This window comes from Hemicordylus capensis, chromosome 5 (genome assembly GCF_027244095.1).
Source record: "Hemicordylus capensis ecotype Gifberg chromosome 5, rHemCap1.1.pri, whole genome shotgun sequence".
NCBI lineage: Eukaryota > Metazoa > Chordata > Lepidosauria > Squamata > Cordylidae > Hemicordylus > Hemicordylus capensis.
The window spans coordinates 195293459-195316696 of NC_069661.1; the positions used below are offsets into that span (position 1 = coordinate 195293459).

Genomic DNA, 23238 nt, shown 5'->3' on the forward strand with positions numbered 1-23238 from the left:
CGTGGGGACACCTCAATGTGTAACTTGTGATGATGTCATCTACCCCAAAACAAGATGGCAGATGCATGAATGTTTGAGATGCAAGTGGGCTAACTTGTGGACTGTCTAACTGATTCAAACCAAATTAGGTACAGCTGTAGTGAGTGACACACAGGGACACCTCAGTGGTGTAGTTTGTGATGATGTCATCCACCCTGATTCAAGATGGCAGAACCATAAGCTTTTGAGGTGACAGTGAGCTAACTTGTGAACTGCTTAACCAATTTGAACCAAATATGCTACAGCTGTAGGGACAGATAGGGATACTTCAGCAGCATAGATTGTGACAATGTCATCCACCACAAATAAAGATGGCAGACATGTAAACTTTTGAGGCACAAGGACTGTGCCCTAGAACAATTGGTTTTGCAACCAACCAGAGAGAAGGCAACCTTGGATTTAATTCTGAGTGGCACCCAGGACCTGTTGTGTGATTCAGTGTCATCAACCCCTTAGGGAACAGTGACCATAGTGCAATCAAATTCAGGATACATGCATGGAAAGAATCACCACAGAAGTCTAACACAGAAACTTTGAGTTTCAGAAGAGGAAACTTCTCCAAAATGAGAAGTGTGGTGAAAAGAAAACTGAAAGGGAAACTCAGGAGAGTCACTTCACTCCAGAATTCATGGAGTTTACTCAAAACCACAATACTAGAAGCCCAGTTAGAACGTATTCCAAAGAGGAGGAAACGTACCACTAAGTACAGGAGGATGCTAGCATGGCTAACAGGTAAAGTCAAAGAAGCCATAAAGGAGAAAAAGACTTCCTTCTGAAATTGGAAGGCCTGCCCAAATGAAGAGAACAGAAAGGAACACAAAGTCTGACAAAAGAAATGCAAGGTGACAATAAGGGAGACGAAAAGAGAGTTTGAGGAACATTTAGCTAAAAGCATCAAGGGGAATAACAAAAAACTTCTTTAAAAACATCAGAAGCAGGAAACCTGCCAGGGAGGCGGTTGGACCGTTAGACAATGGGAGAGTGAAAGGGAATATTAAGGAGGATATGGAGGTTACAGAGAAGCCAAATGAGTTCTTTGCGTCTGTCTTCATGGCAGAGGATACTGAGCATATACCTGTTCTTGAACCAGGATTTTTGGGGATGGAGATTAAAGAACTGTGTCAGATAGAAGTGACAAGAGTTGATGTTCTAAACTGTCAGGAAAAATTGAAGACTAACAAATCACCAGGGCCAGACGGCATCCATCCAAGAGTCCTTAAAGAACTCAAATGTGAAATTGCTGGCCTCCTTGAAAAAATATATAACTTATCCCTACAATTAGGCACTGTACCAAAGGACTGGAAAGTAGCAAATATAACACCAATTTTCAAAAAGGGATCCAGGGGTAATCCGGGAAATTACAGGTGGTTAGCTTAATGTCCATTCCAGGCAAATTGATGGAAAGCATCCCCAAGGATAAAATTGTAAGGCAAATAGAAGAACAGGCCCTGCTGTGGGAGAACCAGCACGTCTTCTGCAAAGGTAAATCTTGCCTCACAAACCTTTTGGCATTCTTGGAGAGTGTCAATTTACAAGTGTGTGGATCAAGGTGATCCAGTTGAGATAGTATACCTGGACTTCCAAAACACTTTCGACAAAGTTTCTCATCAAAGACTCTTGGGGAAACTTAGCATTATGGGATAAGGGGACAAGTACATGTGTGGATTGCTAACTGGTTGAAGAACCAAAACGATCTCTCCAAACTGGGTGAGTGGGTGACAAAATAGCAAATGCAGTTCAATGTTGGCAAGTGTAAAGTGATGCACATTGGGACAAAAAACCCCAACTTCAAGTATACGTTGATGGGATCTGAGCTGTCGGTTACTGACCAGGAGAGGTAATTTGAGGTCATGGTGGACAGCTCATTGAAAGATAGGTAAGTTTATTCAGTCGTTGACCAGCAAAGCTCGTTGAAAGTGTCGAGTCAATGTGCGGCAACTGTGAAGAAGTCCAATTCCATGCTAGGGAATTGTTTATATTTTTTTAGCACTGTGTTTTGAATTGTGTGTTTTTATGGGGTTTTTTTTTAGTTTTTGTACACCGCCCAAAACCTCTGGATGAGGCAGTTTATAAATGTAATAAATAAATAGATAGAAATCATCATCATCATCGCCTGCACCAGGCAACGATGAATTGTGTGGCTTTTGGCTTAAACACCTAACAAGCCTTCATAAACAACTATCAAAACAGTTCGATCACATATTGCAAGGAGGTGATATTGAACAATGGCTAACAACTGGGAAAACTCATCTCATAATAAAAGACCTAGCAAAAGGTGCAGTTCCAAGTAATTATAGACCGATAACCTGCTTGCCAACAATGTTCAAATTATTAACTGGAATCATAGCAGATGAAGTAATGCAACACTTATTAACTAACAAACAGCTTACAGTTGAACAGATAGGAAATTGCCTGAACACCAGAGGCACAAAAGACCAGCTGCTGATTGACAAAATGATTTTAGAAAATTGCAAGAGAAGAAAAACCAATCTAAGTGTTGCATGGATTGACTACAAGAAAGCCTTTGACTCATTGCCTCACAAATGGATACTAAATTTTTTAGAAACAACTGGTGTCAGCAAAAACATTCAGATGTTTATTTTAAAAAGCAATGAGCATGTGGAGTACACAGTTAACAATCAATGGTGAGATACTTGGACAAGTTAGCATTAGAAGAGGTATTATCCAAGGGGACTCACTATCCCCTCTGTTGTTTGTAATTGCCATGACTCCACTTTCACAAATACTAAACAAAACAGGCCTCGGATACCAAACATCTAAAACATCAAGTAAAATCAACCATCTGCTGTACATGGATGATCTGAAGTTGTATGGAAAGTCCCAGTCAGAAATCAAATCACTTCTAAGCACTGTCCGTATATTCAGTAGCGATATAGCAATGGAGGTTGGACTAGACAAGTGTGCTGCATTAATAATGAACAGAGGGAAAATAAGAAAAACAGAAGGAATAGAGCTGCCCAATGGAAGCAAGATCAAGAACTTGGAAGAGAAAGAACATTACAAATACTTGGGCATTCTCCAGGCTGATAACATTGCACACACTGAAGTTAAAAGAAAAACTGGAAGTGAATACATCAGGAGAGTTAGAAAAATCCTGAAGTCCAAACTCAGTGGCGGGAACACCATACAAGCCATAAACACCTGGGCTATACCTGTTATCAGATACAGTGCAGAAATAATAGACTGGACCCAGACGGAGCTAGAGACGCTAGATCGTAAGACCAGGAAAATCATGACCATCAGTCATGCTCTGCACCCCCACAGTGATGTTGATAGGCTATACCTCCCTCGCAGCTCAGGTGGAAGAGGAATGCTGCAAGTCCATCAAACAGTAGAGGAGGAGAAAAGAGGCCTTGAAGAATATATCAAGGACAGTGAAGAAGATGCACTTCAAATGGTCAATAATGAGAAACTATTCAACACCAATGAAACAAAGCAGTCCTTCAAGAAAGAACAAGTCAAGAACCGAGCAGAAAAATGGAGAAATAAGCCACTGCATGGTCAATATTTGCACAATATAGGTTGCAAATCAGACATCACCAAGACCTGGCAATGGCTTAAGAATGGCAACTTGAAGAAAGAAACAGAGGGTTTAATACTGTCTGCACAAGAACAGGCACTAAGAACAAATGTAATAAGAGCAAAAGTAGAAAGGTCAACAACAAACAGCAAGTGCTGCCTTTGTAAAGAAGCAGATGCAACTGTGGACCACCTAATCAGCTGTTGTAAAAAGATCACACAGACTGACTACAAAGAAAGGCATGACAAGGTAGCAGGGATGATACACTGAAACATCTGCAAAAAATACAAGCTACCTGTAGCCAAAGATTGGTGGGACCATAAAATTGAAAAAGTGGTAGAAAATGAAGATGCAAAAATATTATGGGACTTCTGACTACAAACAGACAAACATCTGCCACACAATACACCAGATATAACTGTAGTCAAGAAGAAAGAAAAACAAGTTAAAATAATTGACATAGGAATACCGGGGGATAGCAGAATAGAAGAAAAAGAAATAGAAAAAAATCACCAAATACAAAGATCTACAAATTGAAATTGAAAGGCTGTGGCAGAAGAAGACCAAAATAATCCCAGTGGTAACTGGTGCCCTAGGTGCAATTCCAAAACAACTTGAAGAGCACCTCAACACCATAGGGGCCACAGAACTCACCATCAACCAATTACAAAAAGCAACTTTACTGGGTACAGCCTATATTCTGCAATGATATCTATAATAATAACAGCAACAATATTGATAATAAAATTCAGCCATCCCAGGTCCTTGGGAAGGACTCGATGTCTGGATAAAACAAACCAGACAATAACACCTGTCTCGCTGTGTAAACAACAACTATAGGAAACATTAGAAAGGGGATTGAAAATAAAACTGCTAATAGTATTATGCCTTTATACAAAATTATGGTGCGGCCACACTTGGAGTACTGCGTACAATTCTAGTCACCACATCTAAAGAAGGACATTGTAGAACTGGAAAAGGTGCAGAAGAGGGCAACCAAGATGATCAGAGACTTAGAGCACCTTCCTTATGAGGCAAGACTGCAGCACCTAGGGCTTTTTAGTTTAGAAAAAAGACAACTGCAGGGAGACATGATAGAGGTCTATAAAATCATGAATGGTGTGGAGAAAGTGGATAGAGAGAAATTTTTCTCTCTCACACATAACACTAGAACCAGGGGTCATCCCATGAAATTGATTGCCACAAAATTTAGGACCAATGAACAGAAGCATTTTTTCACACAACACATAATCAACTTGTGGAATTCTCTACCACAAGATATGGTGACAGCCAACAACATGTATGGCTTTAAGATGGGTTTGGATAACCTCATGGAGGAGAGGTTTATCAACGGCTACCAGTTGGAGGGCTATAGGCCACCTCCAGGCTCAGAGGCAGGATTTTTCTGATTACCAGTTGCAGGGGAGTAACAGCAGGAGAGAGGGCATGCCCTCAGCGCCTGCCTGTAGGCTCCCAGTGACATCTGGTGGGCCACTGTGTGAAACAGGATGCTGGACTAGATGGGCCATGGGCCTGATCCAACAGGGCTGTTCTTATGTTCTTAAGTGCACTAACTTGTGGACAGTCTAACTGGTTTGAACCAAATTTGCTACAGCTGTATGGACACATAGGGATGCCCCAAAGGTGTAGTTTGTGTTGATCCAAGATGGTGGACGTGTGGACTTTTGAGATGCAAGTTTACTAACTTGAGGACTGTCTAACTGATTTGAACCAAATTTTGTACAGTTGTCATGAGTGACACACAGGGACACCTCAATGGTGTAGTTTGTAATGATGTCATCCACCCCATCCAAGATGGCAGATGCATGAACATTTGAGGTTCAAGAGATCTAACTTGTGGACATTGATTTGAACCAAATTTAATTCAGGTGTAGAGAAAATGAAAGGAAAGCAAGCTGATTAGTTCTCGCTAGAACAACTTGTTTAAAAATCGCATCACCAGCATAAGCTCCTTCATTTTATAAAAGCATGTCAAATAACTGTAAGCTATACCAAAATGTACATCCCCTGGAGATAGCTGCATACTGAATCAAAGGAATCTGTTTTTGCTGTTGTTGTTTTTTTATGAATACCTCATTAGGGAGCTATTTTATTAGGCTGAATATGAGGAGGAAAGGAGGGGAATTAGGTGGTTTTTTGTTCTTTTCATTTTTAAAATCAAGCCATTTGGAGCCTTTTTTGAACAGGACCATTTCTGACTCAGTGGGACTTTAAATGGCCTTTTATTGTAAAGTAGAAAAAATGGTGCTGGTGCTGTCTGCTAAAGCTTTGAATGCATTTCTGTACTGTTCAGTGGCAGCAGTTTTATGTGTAAGGAAATTATCAAGCTGCTTAAGCAGAAGGAGCCTTCTGATTGGCAATTGGGCATTCAGAGGGAAGAAGTTAACCTCTGGGAACCTCACAGTTGGACAGTTCTAACACCAACTGAAAGTTTCCATTCAGTGATCAGAGCAATTGGCTAAAATAAATTATTTATACATGAAGCTGAAAGCTAATCATAAGGACAATAAGGCACCTCTGTGAGATAATCACCTCAGCAGAGGCACTCCTCTTTCGCTCTTAGCCCGGCAGGGATTTGCAATTATCTTACCAAACCACACCTCTAGCTATGGCTTTTTTATTGCCATACATTGGCTGCCAAATAGTTTTAAAAGTTTTTTTAAAAATACAGTATGGCACACTCTAGGACTCAAAATTGGAAGACATAATTTTTCCCAGAGGAATTTCTTTGAAGTTCTGGATATATCTTTGGAACACATTGGGTCAGATTTCTGCTGCTAATATATATGTATTGTGTATGGTACTGTATGAGCTTTTCAAAGAATGTGTGATCTTTTCCTTTGAGAAGGAATCCTTTTATTTGCAGAAGTTCTCAGGCTGTGGTCCACAGATAGCTTACTGGTGCATTGCAGACTAGTGTCAGCAGTGTGTTCTTGGATCGTCCTTAAACCCACCTGATGAAAGAAAGCAGAAAAGGCTAAAAGAGACATTGGTTGTTTTCCAAATACTAGGTTGGAAGGAATTGTGCCCCAGAGAACAGTCTATGTGCATGGCACATAAAATGTGTGTCCAAGTGATTATGGCTATTTGAGCACCATTTCTGAATCTTTTGGTGTACTAAAGATTATGTTTTAATTAGGGGTGCAGCAAATGAATTCCATTTCCATTTTCTTAGTGGGGGGAAGTAGTGCTCTTGGAAGACCCAAAATATTCCCCCACAAAAACAAAAACCCTGTTACTTCTTTCATTGCCATTGTTCCCTTTATTCATTGCTGCTTTAAGCACATTTTATTAACTTGGGTAGGGCTTCAGTCTTGATCCCAGTAAGTCAGGGGTTACTTGGTAAACTTGATGACATCCCTGTGGACCAATTCAGATAAACTTCAGCCCACTGCCCCTTTTACACGCAATAAGGCTGGAGTCTCAACACAAAAACGCCCACCCTATGTCATTCAAGGACATACCAATGCATTCTTGTCATGTCCTTTAATCATATGAAAAGGGTGATCATCCACATCACCCCTCTACATGTGCTGCAAAACCCTGTTTAAACAGAGTTTTGCAGTGTATGTAGAGGGGCCATTGGATGATCTTACACATGAATATAAGATTATACATGAATATAAGATGTACCCAAAATGCACCAGTATGACCTTGGGTGACATTGGAGTGGGTGTATTTGTGAAAGCATGTAAAAAGGTCCATCTGAATCAGCCCAATGCCATGTTGTCCGTCAGATTTGGCTGTATGCTGTTGTGTCTAAGGGGAAATGAAACTGATTTAGATAGAGGACAGTGATTCTGGTCTAATCACATGAGTGATCCTATGTAATCACGAATATTACAGAATGTACATTACTGGAGATCCTGACTAAGTGATTACTTCCCTTTTGCAGTGATCCCTGAAACATCACCCAAAGGATAGTGCTTTGTGACACTGTCAAAATTGTTTAAGAAAATCACACATTACTCAGGCCTAATTGTAACAACTAAAATATAGATGCAACAGTTACTTGCCTTCACAACACAGGTGGGCCACTGTGTGAAACAGGATGTTGGACTTAGATAGGCCTTGGGCCTGATCCAGCAGGGCTGTTCTTATATTCTTATCTAGCTTAGTATTTTGTCAGTTCTCTGACTGGCAGCAGCTTTCCAGGGTTTCAGTCTTTCTCAACCCTATTTGGAGATGCCAAGGAATGAACCTGGGATCATCTGCATGCAAAGCAGGTGCTCTACCACTTAGCTGTGTCCCCATCCCTTCTATAATATTGAATAGACATACATAATAATGTATTAATAAAAATATTAAATGATTCATACAAAAGTGACCTAAAATTTCCTAAACAAACATACTCTATAGTGAAGGGACTGGGGATTGTTATGTTTGCAGAGGTTTTGTCTGCCCTTGATCATTGATAGTCTTACTAGCATACAGAAAGCTGTCTTGAAAGTTTATTATCATACTCCCCAAAGTAATTGTGAAATTAAACTGAACACCATAAGGAGAGCTGTCTATCAAAAAAGATCAGAGGGGCCTGAAATGTGTAATTAGAGTGTTTAGTGTACCCTGATTCTACAGTTTTTGAAAGCAACATCGTTACGTCCCCAGGGGTAGCATTGTGCGTGGAACTAGGAAGACAGCAGGCCTAATATTCCTAATGATCATTACAGAGCAGCATGAGATCTTCTGTTTACATCTTTCTTGTATCTTCACACTCAGATATATCCATCTTAGCATTCAGTACAAAACCGCTGTAATTTCTGTAATTTCTGATTGCAATCCATCCTTTCTGAGGACTAAGAAAGAGCATTATTTTAAAGAAGGCATTTAGAAATGCAACACAGTTGGTTGTAGCTGTAGGGTTTTCTCTGATATATTGTTAAGGTTGAACAAAACTAAGCAGTCCAAGTCATTAATGACATTCAGTAGATGTCATGGTGTATTTTCAGAAAACACTTGTGTTGCTATCTGCTTTATGTGTGAAAGGCGCCTCTTAAAGCTTGTCTGTTAATTACAAAACATGATGAAAATGAGCATAGTTCACTGGGGCTTTTTTGACAACAAAACTAATGAGGAGGTGATTACTCTCGCAACTAATCCTATATTCGTGCTGAAGAGATTGCTAATAATTTTCAGCAGCAAACTGTGACTTAACAACAAACACATTTTGGCATGCAGAAAAATACTGTTTTGAAACCAGTTGTGTATCTGCTGGCATTCTGACAGATGACATTATTTTTATGCAGGAAAATGCCATGGAATTAATACAGCGTGAAGGTGCATTACTGATCAAAATAACAGAGAGGTGAAAGAAGTAAAATTGGGTTAGGAAGGTCAAGCTGTGATGTGTGGTTGACACTGTCTGACCTCCAGACGAACTAAATGCTTGCACTGTGTGAAGAAAGTTGTGCTTGTGCAAGAAGACTGTGAAACTGCAAAGTCATGGGGATGGCCAACATTGCACTATTGTGAACCTTGTCACACAAGTACAAACATGTTTGCACTAGCACAACACTTGTCTGGAATGAAAGCTCCTGACTTAGCGCAACTAGCTAGCTAGTACAACAGCTTAGTCAGCCACTATTTTTGTTCATTTTCTTCATTATATTGGGCTCCATGAAAAACTATGGTCCAAAGGTATGCCTATTTCCTATTGAAATCTATGAGGCTATCCTCACGACCTCCCAAAAGCGGACTAAGGGAGCCCAGCCCACTTTTGGGAGGTTGTGTGCCACAGTGGGAGCCGCACGGCCCCCGGCAGCAAAAACCTCCCAAAGTACCCCTCCCCTTAAACCAGGTTAGTGTAGCGAACGCTCTGCTAACCCCGTTTTGGCTATCATAAGTCGCCACGGCATGGCTCTATGCCGCAGTGACTCACAAGGAGACCCCCCACTGGGAGGCTCCAACAAGTCTCCCAGCCTCAGAGGTCTCCCCAGGCTTTCTGGAACTTCCGGGGGCCGAGTGGCCTCTCATCCCTGCCTCCCCTACCGTCTCCGTGACGGAGCCGGTAGTTGTGTGGGCGGCCGATCCAGCTCACCAGGGTGAGCTCCCTGCCTGTCTGTGGGGGAGCAGGCTAGGCCCGTTCTCCCTGCAGAGCCCAGTTAAGCAGCTCTCCATGCTGCTCGTGTGGAGAGCCTCAATGGAATTCACTTTAAGGATGATCATTTCAATCTGGTAAATTTATTTATTTGTTTGTTTATATATCAATCATATTTATATACCACCTGATATATACATTTCTAGGCAGTGTACATAATACAAATTACAATATAAAAACAAAAACCAACAAAACACTTTCACCAAATTAAAAAAACAATTAAAAACAATTCACAAAGCAAAACCATTAATATAATTTCACATGATAAAAACCATTAAGCCATTTATAATTGTCTAATTTTAATGTAGATGAGGCATGCCTATTCTTTTCTGCATTGTGCCCAGTGGGTTGAAACCATAAAATGTCAAATTCCGGTACAGAATTTTGCTGTCTCAGCCAATTCTTGCATTAGATTTTTAAAGGTCTTTTCCACATGTGGGTGTTGTGCACATTTTCGTAGCCAGGCAAAATGTATTAGGGGAAGACATAGATTTTACTTATGTACAGATTGAAATAATTAATCATTTTAAAACATTTTATATAGATGAACTTATCTATTTCTTGGATGCATTTGCAAGTGAAATCTGTTTATTATGCTTCCCATGTTTCATTTTTCTCCTTTACACAGACATGAGCGGTCCCTACGTACAAAACCCTAAACGTATGATGAGTACGTTGGCCCACTGTGTCAGGGTTCATTTACTTTTTCCTGTTTACTAGAAGAACTTAGACTCATTTCCCTGACATTTATGAAAAGTACTTCAAATAAAATAAGTCCATGATTTCCTTCAGTATATTTGATATACTCCTTGAGAAATAATAATAACAGCTCCCTTTGCTTGTTGTTTGCAGCAAGAGAAGCTAGGTGACATCTGCTTCTCTCTCCGCTACGTGCCTACTGCTGGCAAGCTGACTGTTGTTATCTTAGAAGCAAAGAATCTGAAGAAGATGGACGTAGGAGGCTTGTCAGGTAAGCTGATGGCAGTAAGCATATAGCAGCTAGCCTTGCTTTTCAATGACAGCTCCTTGCTATTAGAGACTGATTATTGTTGCTCATATGCAGGAATTAAATGTGCATTCTCTAAGACTGCAGTAGTTTTGAAATAGGAGGACTACACTTAACCCTCTTGGCATTCTCCATCCCAACCTCACCTGTTTTTGTCACAGGAGCACTAAATCAGGACCTGTCAGCACAGACAGTGCAAGGAACCTGCTATGTTAAGTCCTTTCACTCCCAGTTTAGTGCATGAGTGCTGAATCAAGAATGTCAGAACTACCTTCTATATATCCCTTGAATGGATAACTCTTGTGCTTGAAGTTGCAAACTAGGTGCTTTATGCAGAATTCAAGGTATACAAAGAGATCTGATGAATTCAGCAGTCAGGTGGCTCTGTGCCTTCAAATGCTGTTTCTTCAATTATTTTTGAACATACATAAACATGAGTTATTTGTTATAAATAATGTGGCTAAACTCTTATAAATGAGTCATTGCTCTGATGGTTCCAGAGTCTGAAGAAACTGAAAATAGCAAATTATCCTTTATATTTCATATCTTTGTGGAGGGTAAAGATTAAACAATTTTTCCCCAGACAGTATAGTTTTGTCCAATAAGAGGCTGAATTCGTGATGCTTTTTCAGATCCCTGAACCCATTCTGTTTCATGCACTGGTACTCACAGGATGCACTGGTACTCACAGGATGTATATATAGCTGAGAACAGCTTCACATCATACTTGCAAATACAGAAAGTTTAACTCTCATAGAATTAACATGTAACATGGTGATTTTTGTATCTCCTATGTGGGATATCATGTGTGCTGAACCTGCATCAGGAGCACACCCATCTCCCCTCTTCAGATGCTCAGGACTATTAAGGAAGTGGACATCTCATGTATTTCCCATAGCTGGGCAATCTGTTAATGTCTGAAACCACTCTGAAAGGGTCAGGCAGGGGAAGGACTACATGACTTGAGAAAAGGGGAGTGGGGGTTCCTTTGTTGGGACTCTGGAGACTGTTTCCTCCTGTACATTTACATGTAGGTGTACATATTGCTTCAAACTGATCCATTAGAGTGTCTTTGTTCTACTTTCTCCTTTCTGTGGCTGCCTTTTCTCAGATGTGGTCTCTGGGTTTAAATCCATGCACCAAAGAACAAAATACTTAGTTCTTCCTGTTGTCTTCCACCTATGTGTAAGACATACAGGTCCTGAATATATTCAATATTCCTGGGGCTCATGGGGCGAAAACTCATAAAGCTTTTCTCCAGGATTGATGCCCTGCAAGTATTTCAGTAGTTGTGTTTCTGAATTGATCTACGCCTCACCTCTGGGTGTATGTCCACAACTAAGTTCCCAGATAACTTTACAGGTATTTGTTTGTTTTTAAATATTTCTATACCACCCAAAAATTGTGTTTCTGGGTGGTTTACAATTAATAAGGTATACAGTTAATTAAGGTATACCATAGGTAGTTTAAAAATAAGGCTTTTGAGCGGTCACAGAGTTGGTTATAGCTGTGGGTAATGGGTAGAGGATAGATAAGATAAGATAAGATAAGATAAGATAAGATAAGATAAGATAAGAGAGCTGGTTACATGTGTGGGTGGATACCGTCTACAATAATGGTGCATTCTGGGAACTCTACGCCATGCAGAGTGTTTTTGACTATGACATCAGCTGACACGTACAGAGAATTCTGTTTTTTGTGAGGATTCTTTTTTCCATACTTTTCACTGACTTGCTATCAGTTGCTTGCTAGTTCTGGTGATCTCAGTACAGAAGCTTGTGTAGATATGGATTGCTAGGAAATGATACCTTCTTGGTCTGTATGATTGCTAGTATTGTAAACATTTTAATCAAGTACTGTTTTGATGAGTGGGGGTTACTGAACAATATCTGTGCACTTAGAAGCTTCAGATTCTGTCTGTACAGGCATGAGACACTCATGCATATACTCCAATCAGGGACACTCCTCAAATGAGGCAAGGTGCAGTGGCTGCCTCCAGTGGTGGCTTGGCAGAGGCGATGGATTGGTTGCCTCCAGAGACCCATCCCTGACTACCTTGCCCCACCCAGACTGACTGTTGCCACCCCTCAAAACACTTTTTCTCACAGTGTTTTTCTCACAACTGTCCTTCGCTCCTCCTCCCTCCCTACTGTGATAGGCCCTCCGTGTTCAAAAGGTAGAAGCCAAGGGGAAAGTTATTGAACACACTTCCTGCTGTTCCCAGAGCTTTGCTTTGAACAGGCAGAAGGCAGAATTCAGTGGGAATGAAAAGAAGGAGTTGTTGTACCTGCCACTGCCGCCACCACCAGGTAGGGGGAAGGAAAATTCCCAGAGCTTGCAAGGGTCAGATTGGGTGCACCCAATCCAGCCTTTGCAGCTTTACAAGGGCTGGATTGAGAGCTCCAGAACTGGCCCTTGGGGGCTGCTGGCAACACCTTGAGGTTATGCACATGACCAGAATTGCCAGGGGGTGGAGGGCTGGTGGGGAGGCAGGGTCCTGACTGCCTCGTCACGCACAATCTCCCCCTCCATTCCACTCTGTTGCTCACCATTGCACATGAGTGGTGCTGCAGTGAGCAGAAGAGCAGGGAGTCGGAGGACGAAGTCCTCCAGCATCCTTCAATGCACCATGCCAGGAGCATGGTTCATTGAGGGATCCTCCCTCAGCTGGGCACTCTTACTCTGTGTACAGTCCGAGCATACACATGAGCATGCCCATAACCCTGGCTAAAGGCTGGGGTACAAAGTAGGGATAGGTGAGGTGAGGAGTGCTAGGACTGGGAATGATCGCAGCACTCCACACAAACAGCCTAATCCAGGCTGGGTTGCCCTAGCCTAGGTTAGGCTGTTTGTAAAAATAGCCTCCTTGCAGAGCTTTGCAAAGGTTGGGTTGCAAACAAAGAAGAGGAGGCTACTTGTTGGCAGTTTCTTCTTATTGCCACAGCCCACCTGCAAGCTTTGAAAGGTGGCTAAGGTGACAAAAAACAGCAAACAGCCTCCTCTTCCCAACTGTGCCCCCTGTAAATGCTTATGGGGTCAGGGCAAGGTGAGGTGAAGAGGCATTTTGCTCCTTACCTCATGTGGCCAAACACCTTGGGCCACCCATGACACCGAAAGGAAATTTACAGAAGTGTAGTTAACTGAGATTCTGGGAATGTTAGACTGAGGCCCATTGGATATATTGCCTGTGATGCAGTTGCTCATCTAATTAATCTTCTTGCTTCCTGTAGTAGTAAGCCCTCCAACATCCCAGAACAATAGCAGAAAGTGACCAAAGTGGCACTGGGAATGTAAAGTCCCTTCCATTTGATACTGCAGCAGAAGTGTAGTAACCAGGGCACATTAAGGTGATTAAGGGCACTTTCAGATGTCACACAGAAACAGAAGAGAGAGAAAGTGTGAGTGAGTTGTGCTTCTCCTTTTCATGTTTCTGATAGAACATCTGAAGTGAGACCTTCCATGCCATGATATCTGAGCTGTATCTATCTCTTGTACAAACATGCCTCATTGCATGGCAGATACATGGTTTCCAATTTTTTATATTATACAGAAAACATCCACTACTTATGTACCTGTTCTGCCCAATGATAGCCATCTCTGCCCTGGCATAAGAAAAATGGAGATGCTAAGTTTATGTTCACAGGTCACAAACGTTGCTCCAGGTCAATCCAACTTGGGTCAGTAGACATGAGGCAAGTGTAAGCTCTGAAATATTTGTGTAATATTCCGAAATATTCATGGGTGGGTTGAAATATTCATAGGTTCTGCCAAGAATGGCAGAATCTGTCATCAGCCCAATAATTCTTCCTCCACAGCTATTTTCTTTTTCTTTTCCCCCTAGAAACCAAAATTGCTTTTCAGTTTTTCTAACATAAAAGTTATACATCATAGTGGAGGTGGGGGATTCAGTGTGAACTCATACTGAATGTTACCCACACAATTGGCAGCACTTACTGTCACCAGAGCAGCCCATTATCAGAAGAGGAAAATAATATGCAGTGTTTTGTGCATGAGAGGGAGGGAGGGGGAGAAGAAAGGAAGAATGTGGCTTTAAAAATAAGCTACTCACTTGGGAAAGGTGGTGGGAAAGACAGAAAAATTAGAGGAAGTACTATGAAAGTGGATGGGCAGCACACCGGGGCATTATATCCTGTCTTCTCAAGGGATTCCATTATCCATAATGTGCCTGCTCATTTCAAGTCCACCAAGCAGAAATTTTGGCTTCTTGTTTTTCAAGGTTGGGCAGTGTCAGCATGGCAGGTGTACGGACATGCCTAGGCATTTCAGCTGTGTTCCATAGTAAATCTTCATATTTATAATGCACTGTTTCTTTGTTCACCATTGGCTAGGCAATGCTGAACATTAAATAGGATAGCACCTAAAATACATTCTGAAAATGAATGTGGTTATTGTAGTCAATATGATTTTCGTACCTGCTCATAGTTATTCTCATATTTTAATCCCTGCTTGGAGCAGATTCAAATAATATAATGTTCACTTTGTTGACTAGACCCTTAGTCAGATATGTGTGAGCAGGCATTTGTTTATCATGTTGATCAGTTGAATTATGTATGTATATGGTATATAAATAGCCATAGTAGTAGTAGTTTAAATAGCCCCCCAAAAGATCCTCAATTTGGCATACAACAAATCAAAAGCAGAAATACAGTGAGCAAGGGCATATCTATGGTAAGGCAGGCAGGGCACATGCCCGGGCACCACTTGAAGGGGACATGCCATTTTTTAAAATTAATTTTTTTAAAAAAAATGACCACCAAAAACAAGATGGCCACCACACATGCTTAAATGGCCTCTGTGAGGCCCTAGGCCATGCCAGGCCTTGCAGAGGCCATTTGAACATGTGTGGCAGCCATTTTGTTTTCGGCGGCCATTAAAAAATATATTTTAGAAAATGGCCACCACACATGCTCAAATGGTCCCTGCGAGAAGCTACGCCTTGCCAGGCCTCGCAGAGGCCATTTGAGCATGCATGACAGCCTCCAAAATGGCCACCACGCCGATCTTTGCAGGCCCAAACAGGCCCAAAAATCAGCCTGGGATGGGCTGCGGTGGTGAATTAAGAGGCTGGCGGGGGGAGGGGGAACCTTTGCAGACCCCCTCCCAGCCTTTAGGAAGCCCCCCAAAGGGGCTACAGGTAAAAACATTTTTTTTAAAATTTAATATAACATAAGTCACTGTGCACATTTAATTTGGCACTATGTACAGAGAATCAGGACTTGTGGATACTGAGCTGAAGCTTATGAGCTAGGATTGTATTCATTTGCTTCTTATTTTTCTTCTTGTGATAAGTGAGTTAAATGTGATGTCAATAATATGGCTATTAATGGTGAGTTTGTCTTTGAATCAGTGTGAAATCCTTGGTATTAAGGCCACTGGGAGTTTCTTGCTATCTTGCTCTCATTTTAACTGTCTTTCTGAAATACTAGAATATATTCCAAGCAGTGACACAGTTTACTCTGTATATCCTTTAATTATTTTCAGAGTATCTGGGAAAAGCCAAATTCTCCATTTATTTTTAAAACGTATGTAATAGTGATGCTGCAATGCATAGTAGAGAATTAGACAGGCACTTCTGTTTAGTTTCCCAAGTACACCTCCACATAGTATTTGGGTATTTCATGAGCCCCAGGATACTGAAATTTGTAGCTTTCCAGCATTTTTTGGTCTGGCTACGTCCACTGCTATATAGTGTTTGAAATATTAAAAGATTAACGAGCTTGACTTGTATTTTTTAGCTGATATTATGGTAAAGTTATCTGAAAGATGGGGTGTCAGATGTTTGGACAGGGGGCGCAATTTCAGTGCTTGCCCTAGGTGCTATTTTCCCTAGATACTCCTCTGACAGTGAGTAAAAGGAAATAACAGGTCCAGTATTGTTGGGCAACAGTACAGGATACAGGGCTCTCCAGATGACCCAAAGCTATTTGGCCATTTTATGATGCTGGCAGAGCAATCCTTTCAGGGCTCACACGGGTAGTAGGGGGACTTATGGAGGGCAGTTTGCTGCAGGCCTCCTTGTGCAAGCACTGAACAATAATATGCAGCATAGACAACAATCAGCAAAGAGATCAAGCAGCAATTTTAAAATCAAACAGCTCAGGAATGAGTTGAGAAGTATGAACTAGAATTAGAGGCATGCTGGAAAAGGGAAGTCTTCACCAGCCAACAAAAACTTAATAAGAAAGGGATCAGGAGAGGGAGGTCCACAATCCTCATTCTGCAGCCATGAATACCCTATCCCATATTCTCACCAACTACACTTCTGACAGCAGCAGAATCTTCCCTGAAGATCTGAGTAGATGGTGGGATCATGCAGAAGTAGCTGATCCAATGCCCTGATCCCCAAACTGTTTAGGGTTTTAAAACTGAGCAAACTAATAAAGATAGTAAACTAATAAAGGCCACGTTATATCAGAGTTCTATGACTCAGAAAACAATAGGGATGTGCACTGAATGGGATTTGTGTTCCATTATGAGCTCATAACGGAACTCAGATCCCCATAATGTTCCATTCTGGGGCAAGCCAGTTGTTCTGATGGAACAAGCTCAAAATGTTTTGAGTGTTCTGAGCGTTCCAAGTGCCATTTTGGCAGGCTGTTTTCCCTCTTGCTTGCTCTTTTTGGCACTGACTTCCAATTGGCTTGCAATCTCTTTGCTTCTTGGTTGGCTTGTTATCACACAAATCAAGTTGAGTTGTATGATAACAAGACAACCAAGTAGCAAGGAGATCACAAGCCGATCGGAATCCAGTGCCAAAAACAGGAAGCAAGAAAAAAACAGATTGTTCCAACTTGGAATGGGGTCATTCCGTTTTGAGCTCAAAACAGGCCCTTCATTTGAATAGCATTCTTTCAAGCTCGGAACACTTGAAACAGCCTGTGTCAGAATGTTCTGAGTTTGGAACATTGTGCACATCCCTAGAAAACAAGCGCCTAGCTGCAATCTAGTGGCAGTGTTCTGCACCAGATGCAATTCTGGAACACAATTCAAAGGCAGTCCCACATAGAATTCATCATGGTAGCCTAACCAGCTTGACCAGCGCATTTACTGAAATAAGAGCCTCTCCATCTCTGACAACTTTTTAAAAGTCTCTAAAGACACATTTATTCACCCAAGCTTTTTAACTAGACTTGTGGTTTTAAATTGTCTTAAGGTTTTAATTTATGTTTTAATTTGTTTATGTTGATGTAAACCACTTAGGAATGGAACTTTGGGGTGGTGTACAAATATGATAACTAAATAAAATATATGACATTGGCCAGATCTTCTTTCTCTAGGAAAAGGAGCAGTTTGCTCATTAGCCACAACTGTGAAAAGCACTCTTAGTCAGAACCTCCACCTAAACTTTGAGGAGCAATTAATTGGGGTGAGGGGAGGCACTGAGGAGCAAAGCTGAGAAGTCCCAAACAATTATTCCTTAAGGGGAGCACACGCTGTACATCTACTACTATATTAGACTGTCTGGCTTGTCAAATGCATTTCTTGCATTTGCATCAATTTATTGATGACAATGCACCCTGAATCTCAGTTCAGTCTACCCCAGTATTATAAATTGTCCAAGGCAGCAAAAATTCAATCAACTAATAAGAGTCTGGTAATAAATTAAATCTACAAAAGATATACTAACAAAAAATTGATTTTAAAAGTTTTTAAAAATTAAAATAAGATACCCCAAATAATCTTATCTTGCATAAGATGCAAACACTACAGCACATTAAGGTCATCAAGAGAGGTCTGTCTCCAAATGCTGCCAGCTTATCTGGCAGTGACTCAGGAATGGGCCTCCTCTGTAGTCACTCCTAGGCTGTGGAATGCGCCTCCTGTAGATACCGGTGGCCTAAGAGCTTTATCAGTCTTTAAAAGAGCCCTTAAGACAGTATTTTTAACCTGGCTTTTAGTCATCTTTGAATGTTTTAAACTGTTTTACCTCATTGTTGTTTTTATTGTATTTATGGTTGTGAACCACCTAAAGCTTTCTGAGTCAGGCAGTATAAAAATTAAATTAATAGTAGTTAGGGATGTGCAAACCAGTATGATGTTGAGCCAGCTCGACATCGAACCAGTTCGGTTCCGAAGATTGGGGTCGAGCCGAACCACCCCCAGTTCGGCTTGACCCCGGACAGTTCACGAGCATTTTTTTGTATTTTTGTTTTTTAAAATGACCCCCTCTGGAGGGCTTCTCTGAGGCCACCAGGGGGGCTCTGCACAGGTTTCCCCTCCCCCTGCTGGCCTCTGTTTTGCCAAAAAACACTTGGTCTGGTTGTTCTTTGGCCCGTTCCAAGCCTTTCCTTATAGACCAATTGACCATGAGCTGCTGCCTTCAAAATGGCCACCGTGGAGTGGGAAGGCCTGGACCTGGCCAAAGATTGCCTGAACTGGGTGCTTTTTGACATAAGGAAGGCCGGTGGGGGAGGGGAACCTCTGCAGACACTCCCACCCCCTGTGGCCTTGGAGAAGCCCCCTGGAAGGGGGGGTAAGTACTAAAAAAATTAAAACAAAAACAAAGAACAAAAACATGAACCCACCTGAACTGAACCAGGGGGGTTGATGGGGGTGGACATGAACTGACCCAGTCTGGTTCAGGTCCAATTTGGACTCAAACTGAACCGGGTCAGCCGGTTTTGTGCACACCCGTAGTAGTAGTAGTAGTAGTAGTAATGTATTGGCAATCTGTATATTACATGTTTTGCATGAATGATAGACTGGCTTATTGTCAAAATTATCCGCATGAGGCAAGTAGACCAGGCCAACTTGCCCATCAGCCCACCTCAGAGGACAGGTTGATCCGCTGACCCCAAGTGGTAGACCAGCTCTCCCTGGAAAACAGGCCTAAAAATAGTACTCGAAACAGAACATTTCAAGTAGAACCTGGGCTGTTTCATTTCAAGCTTGAAACAGGCCCTTTATTTTAAGGGCATTTTGTTTCGAGTTCAAAACACTCAAATGGCCTGTTTTGAGCTCAAATTGATTTAAGCTCAAATCGATTTGCACATCTCTACTCTCAACTATCTTGCCCAGCCCTGGAAGGTTGGAGACAGGCCTATAGTTGCTTAACTCTGAGGGATCCAATGCAGGCTTCTTCATAGGAGGTATAATAATCAGGAGTCACAAACTGAAACTGATCCAGCATAACCACATAAGAGGAGTTTCTGGATACCTCCGCATTAGACTCTGCAATAATTGTGGGGTGTGAGCTTAAGCCAACCTGAATATGAAAGATTTTATCCACAAAGAACTCATTAAAGGGTCACAATGGGTAGTTGATGATTCAAAATTCTGATTCAAAGTTGGAGGGCATGTACTAGACCTCTCACAACTTTAGACAACTCTGCTGGGCGTGAGTTTGCATATGTAATACAGGCAGAAAAGAATTGCTTCTTTTCCACATATTGAATACTATTGGATTCAAGTCAAGTCTTTCTCCACTTGTGCTCCAGTCTACTACCTAACCAATTCAGCTCCCATAGTTTTTCCGTGTACCAAGGGACCAATTTTGAAGCAGGTCATAGAGGACACTTAGGAGAGATAATCTCTACTGCCCTAGTGAGTTTGTTGTTCCGGTTCTCCATTAGGGCATCAACAGGATCACTGGCAGAGCCAACACTAAATCCTTCCAAAGCTTCTTCAAATCCTATTGAATCCAATAATCTTCTCAGGTGAACCATCCTAATAGGTCACTCACCCCTGCAGAGGTGGGACGTGATTGTGAGTCCAACCTTAACCAGAAGGTGGTTTGTCCATGACAATGGGGAAATCAAAGGAGTCCCCACTCACGGAACACCACTCTGATCAAAGTAAAAGGCCAGATCAAGCATTTGACCAGCAACAGGTGTCAGTCCTGAGACCGCTTAGGATAGACCCATAGTTGTCATGGCCACTATGAACTTCTGAGCTGCCCTGGACAAATTGTTCCCAAAGTGAACATTGAAGTGAACACCCAAGTGAACACCACCATAAGCCAGGAGACTCCAACACCAAGCCTGAGACCAAGTCTGTCAGCTCATTTAGGGAATCCATTGGGCAGCAGGGTGATTGGTACACCAACAAAAGTTCTAGTCTATCTGTGGTCCCCAGATGTTTTTCTTATAGACCACTGCCACTCCAGTTCCCTGCCCACATTCTCTCACTTGCTTCTCAACAGAGCACCCTGGAGGGAGAAGCTGGGACCAGACAGGGCCACCAGCCTCCCCCAACCACGTCTTGTGATACATTCCACATTGTCCCCTTCATCCATAAAAAAATCATGGATAATTTATTATTTATTTATTTATCATATTTTTATACAAAATTGAAAATATTTAAAAGTCACGAATTAAAACACATGACAATAAAAACGATAGAATAAAATTATTAAAACAAGTGCTTTAAAATTATTAAAATTATTAAAATTAATTCTAATTAAAAGCCTGAGAAAACAGGAGGGTCTTGAGGTTCATCCTGAAAACAAACAGGGACAGCCGCAGAAAAAGCCCGGTTCTGGGTTGCCACCAAATGAGCCAGTGGCAACCATAACCAGTCCTCTCCAGAAGATTGTAACAGGTGGCAGGGATTATGACAAAAGAGCTAATCTCTCAAATAGCCTGGACCCAAGCCATTAAGGGCTTTATAGGTAATAAACAGCACTTTGTATTTCACGCTGAAACATATTGGCAGCCAGTGCAGTTCTTTTAGAACCAGTGTTATGTGGTCCCTTAATGTTGTCCCAGAGACCAATCTGGCTGCAGCATTCTGTACCAATTGTAGTTTCTGGACTACATACAAAGGCAGCCCCACATAGAGCACATTACTGTAGCCAGGCCTGGAGGTTACCAGCATATGTACCACTGTTTTAAGGCCATTCACCTCTAGAAATGGACGCAGCTGATGTATCTACTGATGCTGATAAAACCGGAATATGGTATCAGAAGCCTGAATATTGTATCAGAAGCCTCCTGGCCACCGCCTCAACCTGAGAAACCAGGGAGAGCATTGGGTCCAGGAGCACTCACAAGCTATGTACCTGATGTAACCCCATCCAGAACAGGCAGATCTAAACCATCTTTCGGGTCCTGTTCCCCCACAGTCAGTACCTCCATCTTATTTGGATTCAACTTCAGTTTGTTATCCCTTATCCAGCCCATTACTGCCTCCAAGCAGGCATTTAGGGAAGATATGCCATTTCCTGATGAGGTCAGCATGGAAAAGTAAATCTGGGTGTCAACAGCATATTGGTAATACCTAGCACCAAACCTCCTGATGATCTCTCCCAGCGGTTTCATGTAGATGTTAAAAAGCATTGGAGACAGTATGGAGCCTTGTGGGACTCCACACTCCAGTTCTTACTTAGCAGAACAGTCTCCAAGTGACACCATCTGGAATTTGCCAGAGAGGTAGGAGCAGAACCACTGTAAAACAGTGCCACGCAATCCCACCTCCCCTAGGTGGTCCAGAAGGCTACCATGGTCGATGGTATCAGAAGCCTCAGAGAGATCCAAAAGGACCAGCAGAGTCACACTCCCTCTGCTGATAACCAGTTGGAGATCATCCATCAGGCCAACAAAGGCAGTCTCGACCCCATAATTTATGATTTATTCCGGAGTGACCTGGCATTACAAAGGAGCAAGGTGAGGCTCTGTGGGTAGTTGGCACTGCTCCCTGAGTTCAAAGAGCTGTCATTTGGCCTGGAAGGGGAAACAGCTACTCGATTTCTGATTTCCCTTCCCCTGTAATGGCCATTACATATGGCATTAAATTGCCATTTCAAGGTGCATCATTCACAGCTGAGGAATTTAATCTGCACCTGTGAAGAAATACGTTCATTTTTCCTGACATGACCAGGGTAACAATACTAGTAAGTAACAATACTAGTAGGTAACAATACTAGTAGTAGCATTTTTCTCATATCACAGGGGGAACCCCATAACTCTATGGTAGAGCATGTACAAGGTCTTAAGTTAAATCTTAAATTAAATCTCTGGCATCATCAGTCAAAATGATCTCAAGAAGCAGGACTGGAGAGTTCCCATGTCAAAGTCCCCAGGAAGCCATCACCAGCCACACTAGATAGGAACATAGAAATGTAAGAAGCTGCCTTATACCAAGTCAGACCATTGGTCTATCTAGCTCAGTATTGTACATGCTGACTGATAGTGGTCCTCTAAGGTTTCCAGTAGGAGTCTTTCCCAGCTCTACCTGGACACACCAGAGATTGAATCTGGGACCTTCTGCATGCAAAGCAGATGCTCTACCACTGAGCTATGGCCCCATCCCCTAAAGGGAATATCTTAACACATACAGTGCTCACATGTAGTCACTCATCCAAATGCAAACCAAGATGGACCTTGTTTAGCAAAGGGGGCAGTTCTTGCTCACAACTGCAAGATCAGCTTAATCCCAAACACTATCAAGATGCACAAGAGGTTTGACAGTGTAAGGGAATTATTACTCAAATCAATAAAATATTTTATCTTCATAAAGGCAATCTTTTGTATTAAGTAGAGACACAAGAGTCTCTTTACCATTTTCACATAAACG

The 23238-nt window shown here is 41.8% G+C and overlaps 1 protein-coding gene across 8 annotated transcripts in view; it reads left to right on the forward strand.

The window, feature by feature from the left end:
• Nucleotides 1-23238, forward strand: part of SYT1 (synaptotagmin 1) — a 637087-nt gene that overhangs the window by 495648 nt on the left and 118201 nt on the right. For all 8 annotated transcript variants that reach the window (XM_053253068.1, XM_053253063.1, XM_053253070.1 and 5 more), the window contains one exon: nt 10551-10668. In XM_053253068.1, coding sequence (XP_053109043.1) covers nt 10551-10668 — 118 coding nt within the window. The remainder of the gene's footprint in view (nt 1-10550; nt 10669-23238) is intronic.